This window comes from Oryzias melastigma, linkage group LG6 (genome assembly GCF_002922805.2).
Source record: "Oryzias melastigma strain HK-1 linkage group LG6, ASM292280v2, whole genome shotgun sequence".
Classification (NCBI taxonomy): Eukaryota; Metazoa; Chordata; class Actinopteri; order Beloniformes; family Adrianichthyidae; genus Oryzias; species Oryzias melastigma.
The window spans coordinates 2,416,514-2,423,704 of NC_050517.1; the positions used below are offsets into that span (position 1 = coordinate 2,416,514).

Consider the following 7,191-nt stretch of genomic DNA (forward strand, 5'->3'; position numbering starts at 1 on the left):
TAGGTGGAGGGGAGGTGGAGGGGTAGGTAGAGGGATTAGGTGGAGGGGTAGGTGGAGGGGTAGGTGGAGGAAGCTGATTGGCTGTGGAGACCACTGACGGAAAAGCCCAAAGGAAAAGAAGAATACAAGAGAGCTGATGGGAAATATAAAATGCAGAAAAGTATTTTTAAGCATACTTTAATACACTCTTCAAAACAAATGTTTTTGACTAATTGACTACATTTAAGGAAAACATATCTTAAAAATAAGTGGCTCCTGTGATTGTGCACAACTTCAACAGCGATTGAACAATCAACACTTGAACTTTAACCGGAAATCCTTGCTTTCATCCCACTTCTCCCGCCTGTTTGAACCTCCAGCCCCTTTATTCCTGAGTGAAGGCTTCCTCCAAAACACAGAAAGTCTGATTCATCAGCAGCAGGGTTTTCTTTATCCACGATGGCTGGATCAGGGACTGCCGACACCGGGTGGGATTTTTAGGGCTTGCCACTTGGTGCTTTAATTTAGTCAGTAAAATCACTGGCTCGGGATCAAAGCGGCAAAGGCAGGAGTGTGAAAGCGGGTTCATTTCTAACCTGACACAGGAGGTTAAGCAAAGTTCAGAGGAAGTTGAGAGTTTTCTTTATATTAGGAAACACTTGTGGAATTTTTCATGAGAAAATTAACTCATATTTTTCTTGAAAATATAAAAAAAAATAGATATAAATGTTAAACATTTACAAAAAACTAAACACTTGATGTTTTTCTAAAAAAAATCCCTAAATTAACTTTAATTTATTCAGATTTTCCAGCACTCTAAAGAAGATTGTCAGCAGACACTGCGGGCTAATAGTTTTAAAAACCTCTTTATACTATGAGGTACTTTGTGGGCATGTTTAAAAAGGAGTGGTGGCCTTGGATCTCTGCCATAATCCTGGGAAGTGGACTGGGGTCCACCTGGAATGTTTAGACTACCCAGACCAACAGATAATTCTGGGATATGAAAATACTGGATTTCACTAGCGTGCAGCTTTGAACATCAATCAAGGCACAGAGCATTTCAGGGCAGAGAGGGCCATAGTTTCTCCTGAGAGTTTTCACACGTTATTATGAAGGTTTTTGGAACAGAAACTGGAGAATGAAATGTGTCTTAAAAAGCTGTGATGAAAATGGTGTTTTGGTGTATTAACTCTTTAAGGCCTGAGGCATCACAAGTGTTTGGATGTTCAGTCCAAATGTTCAGATCATTAACATTGTAAACATTGCTCTGCTTCTCCTGGAGGGCGTTTCAGTTCCTTATTCCAGAAGAAGAAAGAATGAGCAAAAACTGAGCTTTAGATCAGAAATGATTACTTTACAAATATGTATTTGAAAGAGTTTGTAAAATGTATGTCTGTGAGTTTATAAAGATGTTCATTTAGTCGGCAGTCTATGTTTAAGACAACCATGCGTTAGCATTAGCCTTCCTGAGGGAAATTCCATTAAATGTTAGCATCAAGCTAGCTGACTTTTGCTTTATGTGCTAAATCAATCTATAATTTTATGAATCGATCATTGATCTGTTAAGCTTAAATCGATTCAAATTGATTAATCGATTTTATCAGCCTATCTGTAATTAACATAGAGTTAACAGTGCATCATGAGTATGTAGAAGTACAGGGAAAACCATCAAGCCTTCATCATTTTCTCACCTCCACCCACGCTCCTGCAGCACAGGATTCCCTGAAAGCCAGACTTGTCCAAGGGAAGGGCATCCTTGCAGGTTCTCACAAACATTCATTACCTCTGACAAGGATACACAGACAAGAACTGGTTGCTTAAAAACATCGAAGATAAGTTTGTAAAATCTAGTTCAGTTATCTTTGAGTTTCCAAAAAGAAGCCTCATACTTCCCATCCCCCACACTCCTCCTCAGCAAAAAAAGTTTGAAATCAAAGTCATAAGTTTGTGTCTTACAGATGAACATGCACGTGTGATGCTGTGCACCGTCATACTGGTCAGCTCATGGCTTATGCATGTGTCGATGGACTACAGAGGAATGGACCTGCTGACCGTAAGCTGTCGGTTTAGAACGGATCTGGACTGTGGTCAGTGTGTAACTTCATTCCCAGCGTCAACAATCATGGCAACACAATTCTTAGATAAACAAGCCTTTTTCCTAATTTGTATTATATTTAGAAACAAAACACAGCCAACTATTAGATACTTGCAAAGTTTTCAAACCTTGTTTTTAGACATTCAAGATATTTTAGCAGGTTGTAAGTTACTTATTTTGCTCTACACCTTTCAAGATGTTCCTAACAATCAGTCAAGATTTTTTGTCCCATTAAGAGCTAGGATCTACAAATCAGAAGGTTATTATTAAAATGAGCCAAAAATCATTTTGCTGTAAACTCTTGACAATAGAAAAAGATTATATAGCATTAAAAAAACACAAGCTGCTCAGGAATGTTTGGTTAGATGTTATTTTAAAGTTTAATAAATGTTAGACTGGCATTTCTAAACTGAATGAAGTGAAATTTGCAGACAAAAGAAGTGATGATCAGACTTCATTTTAGCAAACTTTAAGGGATTTTTTTAGAACAAAATTTTCCGAGGTGTCAACATTTTGTTAAAAATAAGGGGGGGGGGGGGGTTAAAAATGGCCAACTAATAAAAAAATGAAAATGAAAATGAAAATCGAAAACATTTGATCTAAATTCTAAATTTGCTAAAGATGTTTAGTGAACATGTTACCTGAAAGACAGTTGAAACGCAGATCCAGATTTTCCAGAGATATAAAATCAGTCATGGATGGCAGCTGGGTAATTCTGAAATGTATAAAGAAAAGTTCAGACCATCAGCTCCATCTTAATGCCTCATTCTGCTTATGTTTGTTGTGAAATGACTCCGAATGTCAAACAGGTCATTTTCATACAGAAAAAAAATAGATGTCAACCTATTTAAATTATTCATCTTAATCCTAATTCAAGTAAACCTCTGCAAGAAAGAGTCCTCACTGGTTTTGGCTCGCTGAAAGGTTTTGCAAAAGAGGCAGCCAGCAGTCGGCGAGGCCTTGAAGGGAAGAGATGCAGTTGTCGTCCAGATGCAGCTCCCTCAGAAGGACCTGGTTGTCGAGACGGGGGGGCTGATGCAGAAACATGCTGTCAGTTATTACACTGTGGTCACTCTGTGAGGTTAGACTTACTTCACCCTCAGTACACTGCTGCTGCTGCAGGAGCAACAAGCTGACCTCATCCATCACTGTCTGTCCCTTCTGCCCTGCTGGGCTCCGAGTCCTCCCACCTGACCTTAAAACACTGTTTTTCTTCTGCAGCTGTGTCTCACTGCAACAACTGAAGCTTAAGAGAGTCAAAAGAAAATGGTCCTATTTTCTGTCTTGCAAGATAAATAATTTTATCAAGGAAGTTGTTCAATGGCAAAATAATTCTAGTTTAAGAAAACCTATTTTTTCTTTTCTTAAAATCATATTTCATTTCTTTAAAAGAAATTCTGTAAATGGGATCAGAATTTATGATTTATTTCTTAAGAGCCTGTTATTGCAACCCTAGGATTAATGATCTTTGGGATTTGATGCATATGTTCAGACTTTATAGTAATTTTTTTCTGTGTTCTTTGTGAAACAAACAAATGAAATGAACTGCAAAATCCTTAATCTTTGCTTTTTTTTAGATCAGACAAAACATCACCAGCAGACAGTAGAGTGTCCTAATAAACCTCTCTGTGAATGATTTTCAAAAAGATTTGTATCAAATTTACCATAAAGAGATTGATTTTCATGTTCAATGTCAATCAGCCAAACTGGGTCCTTAGAAATAAGTCATTAATTCTAACCCCATTGGCAGACTGTCTTTAAATAAGCAAAAAAAATCTACAAAAAATTATTATTTGAAAACATAAATTCTAGTCACTAAGACACGGTTTGTCAAAGTAAGATGACTTTGCCACTGAAAAAACAAGACACATTATCCAAGCAAGTCTGTTTTTGCAGTGTAATGTGGCCTCATACAAAATGACTTCAGATTTAAGACACTGAAAATGAAATAAATACATTCTGTCAGCAGCGGAGACAAAAAGAGCTTTCTAGAGCAGGAAGGATTTGCAAATTTTGATATCTTCATTGTTTACAATACATTTTAAGTAAAAGAAAAGTTGAATGTGATGAAAGATCCTTTTAAAAGCTGACGACGACACATGGAGCAGTTTCAATCAGAAACTGAACACGAGTCGATCAGTGAACCGACAGGTGATACTTAGGGGATGCATACAGTGCATGTTGTGTATGCAGTATGTAATACAAAGAAAGGGTAAAATGGGGAACAAATGGCTGTCACAAAAAAACAAAACAAAACTGGAACCTGATGACATATGTCATAGATTTAGTTGATACGTTTTGTCTGCAGGTAACACCTGAGTGTCAGATTTGCTTTCTTTTTATAAATGATCAAGATTTGGTTGAAAATCCCTAAACTGAGTGCAGCTTTAAAACGGCTGTGTTTCAGTTCCCTGACTTACCTCAGTGAGGCTGTTGGCTGTCAGGTCCAGCGTGTGGAGCAGAGCGCTGCTCCCCAGACCCTCCACAGTCTGCAGGTGGTTGTGGGCACAGCTCAGGTGGAGAAGTGTGTACACATCCTTCAGTCCTCGGCTGTTGATCAGGCGGTTGTGGTCCAACAAAAGCCTTTGCAGCCTCCTCAGGGACTCCAGACCAGCTGACACAAACATCAATGACAAACTTGTAAGAAATGACTTCTTTAAGGGTCACAGGATAAAAAACTTTGATTTTGAAGGTGAATGCTGCCCTCTTGAGGATCATCACAGACTAACAGAGAACTAATTTTTGCAGATTTCCTCCAGACTCAGTTTTTTTCTACAAACTTCATTTTCTCAAAATTTTATGTACTTTTGATGCTTCGTGAGGTGCAATAACTCCTCTGAGTCTCACCGACACGGGTGATGGAGTTGTACGAGAGGTCAAGAACGTCCAAATTCTCCACCCCGCTCAAGCCGTGGATGGACGTCAGTTTGTTGTGGCCCAGTCGCAGAACTCGTAAGCTGGTCATATTCTCGCAGTCCACATGGGAGATGTCATTCTCCTGAGGTCAAATATGTCAAGATTGTGTGACACAGTCCTTCAGAAAACCAAACAGAGAGCAAAGCATCAGTTGTTTCCATCTGATCACCCTCAGATCCACGTAGCACAGCTCCTGCAGCGGCTTGAGGCCCTCTAGAGCCCTGAGGCCACAGCGTCTGAGAGTGAGGGACCGCAGCTGGGGACACTGGGCCAGACTGGACAGACTGCAGCTGGGCAGCTTCTCCAGTGTTACCGTGGTTACCTAGCACACACAAGACGTTTGAGGGCGGAATTCATTATGATTTCTTATGTCTAATGCATGTGTATATCCTTAGAAGTTCATCATTTCTTTTAGAAACAAAACTCCAGCAGAAACCTTTTGATCATTCATAACATAAAGCTTCTTTTCTCACTTTTTTTTGCTAAATTTGTTGAAATAATGCTTACGCCTTTCAAAGATTGTGATATATTGATAAAATAGTAAAAATGAAAAGAACTTGGAGTCTAACTGAACAGTCTGACATCCTGATGGTTGATTTGAACAGTGAGAGACATAAAATCACAAAGAAAATCAAGACATTCACTTTAAAGAATGTACTGTATTTCATTGAGGGAAATTAGTATTAGTCCTCTAGTAACCATTAAAAGTTCTGGTTCACACAGACCAGTTAGACTCTCCTAACAAACCTGTCACCTGGACTGGAGACACCTGTTTGAACTGATCACCTTCTTCTTCTTCTTGTGTGGTTTAATAGCGGATGGCACTCAGCTTTAAGGTGCATTTCCGCCACCTACTGGTATGGAGTGTGGATCAGAATTCCAACCCACTAATTCCCTTATATTTTATGTATCAATTTTGTCTGCTTCAAGAAATAAATTAAAAAAGGGTAACCGCTAGTGTTCCTCAAAATTTCTGTTATTCCCCATCTTATTCCTTTCTCTTCCAGACGTCTTTTCAGCCACTGTCTCTGACCAGAGAACTTCCCACAAACCATCAACACGTGCTCTATAGTTTCTTGTGCAACACAAAAGTCACATTCACCAGTTGTATGTTTCCCAATCTTAAAGAGATCATAATTTAGTTGTGTATGACCAAACCTAAGTCTGGACACAATTCTACTCTCCAATCTATTGCGTCCGACATACCCCATCTCCCCAACAGCCCTCTGGATCCTGTAATACCACCTTCCTTTAGTATCACCCTCCCATCTTTCCTGCCATGTGTGAAAGATTTCCCCTTCACCAGACTTTTCACCTCTGTTTTGCTAATAGCAACATGTACATCTACACAAGGCTTCTCAGCTGCTTGTTTTGCGGTCCTGTCCGCTAAGTCATTGCCCGAAATTCCTATGTGTGCCGGTATCCACAGAAATACAACAGAGAGACCCGCTGATTGTATTTTGAATAATGTCTGTCCTATTTCTATTAAAACATCGGGTCTGCTTTCAGAAAAACTGCTTTTAATACTCATCAATGCTGCGCTGGAATCTGAGCATATAAGGCTCTTGAGTGGCCTGACCTCCTCAACCCACTGTAGAGACAATAATATAGCTATAAGCTCAGCAGTGTAAACAGAAATATTTTGACTAAGTTTTTTTCTAACAAAGATTTTGTATACAGGGATAACATGAGCTGAACCTACTTCTCCCGTAGGACTCTTTGACGCATCGCTGTATATTTTTACATATCCAATATATTCATTTATATAGCCCTGTATCACAGATGGACTATAGGATTTCCCTCTAACGTTTAACTGGGAGAGGTCTACAAAACTCTCCATTATCAACCAAGGAGGAACCACTGGCAAAGGCACCGTGGGACTTATTGCAATACCACTAATCCCCATTTCCTGTGTTTTCTGCCCTATTACCCACCCAAAACTCTTGATACCTCTCCTATGTGACTCCCATATTTCCTGCAATATATTCAGTGTTGGGTGATCCAGGTTATGCCCTTTTAGATTTGCCCAATAATGCAAGTCAAGTTGTAGCCTCCTCAAGTCCAAAGGTAGTTCTGCCATTTCAATCTGAAGCGCAGCCGTCGGGGTCGTCTTGACTGTCCAGAAACATTTCTGCTAGCTTTAGCCATGCAGCCTGACAACTCAGAGAGGAGACCCGGGGAGAGAGCAGTAGTTTAAAACT

General features: G+C 39.5%; 1 protein-coding gene across 1 annotated transcript in view; it reads right to left on the bottom strand.

Moving 5' to 3' along the window:
* lrriq1 (leucine-rich repeats and IQ motif containing 1) overlaps positions 1-7,191 on the bottom strand; it is a gene marked incomplete in the record, with an annotated part of 72,332 nt that overhangs the window by 51,611 nt on the left and 13,530 nt on the right. Inside the window, 6 exon segments of the mRNA XM_024281986.2 lie at positions 1,671-1,764; positions 2,716-2,789; positions 2,979-3,106; positions 4,495-4,688; positions 4,922-5,072; positions 5,160-5,312. Coding sequence (XP_024137754.1) covers positions 1,671-1,764; positions 2,716-2,789; positions 2,979-3,106; positions 4,495-4,688; positions 4,922-5,072; positions 5,160-5,312 — 794 coding nt within the window.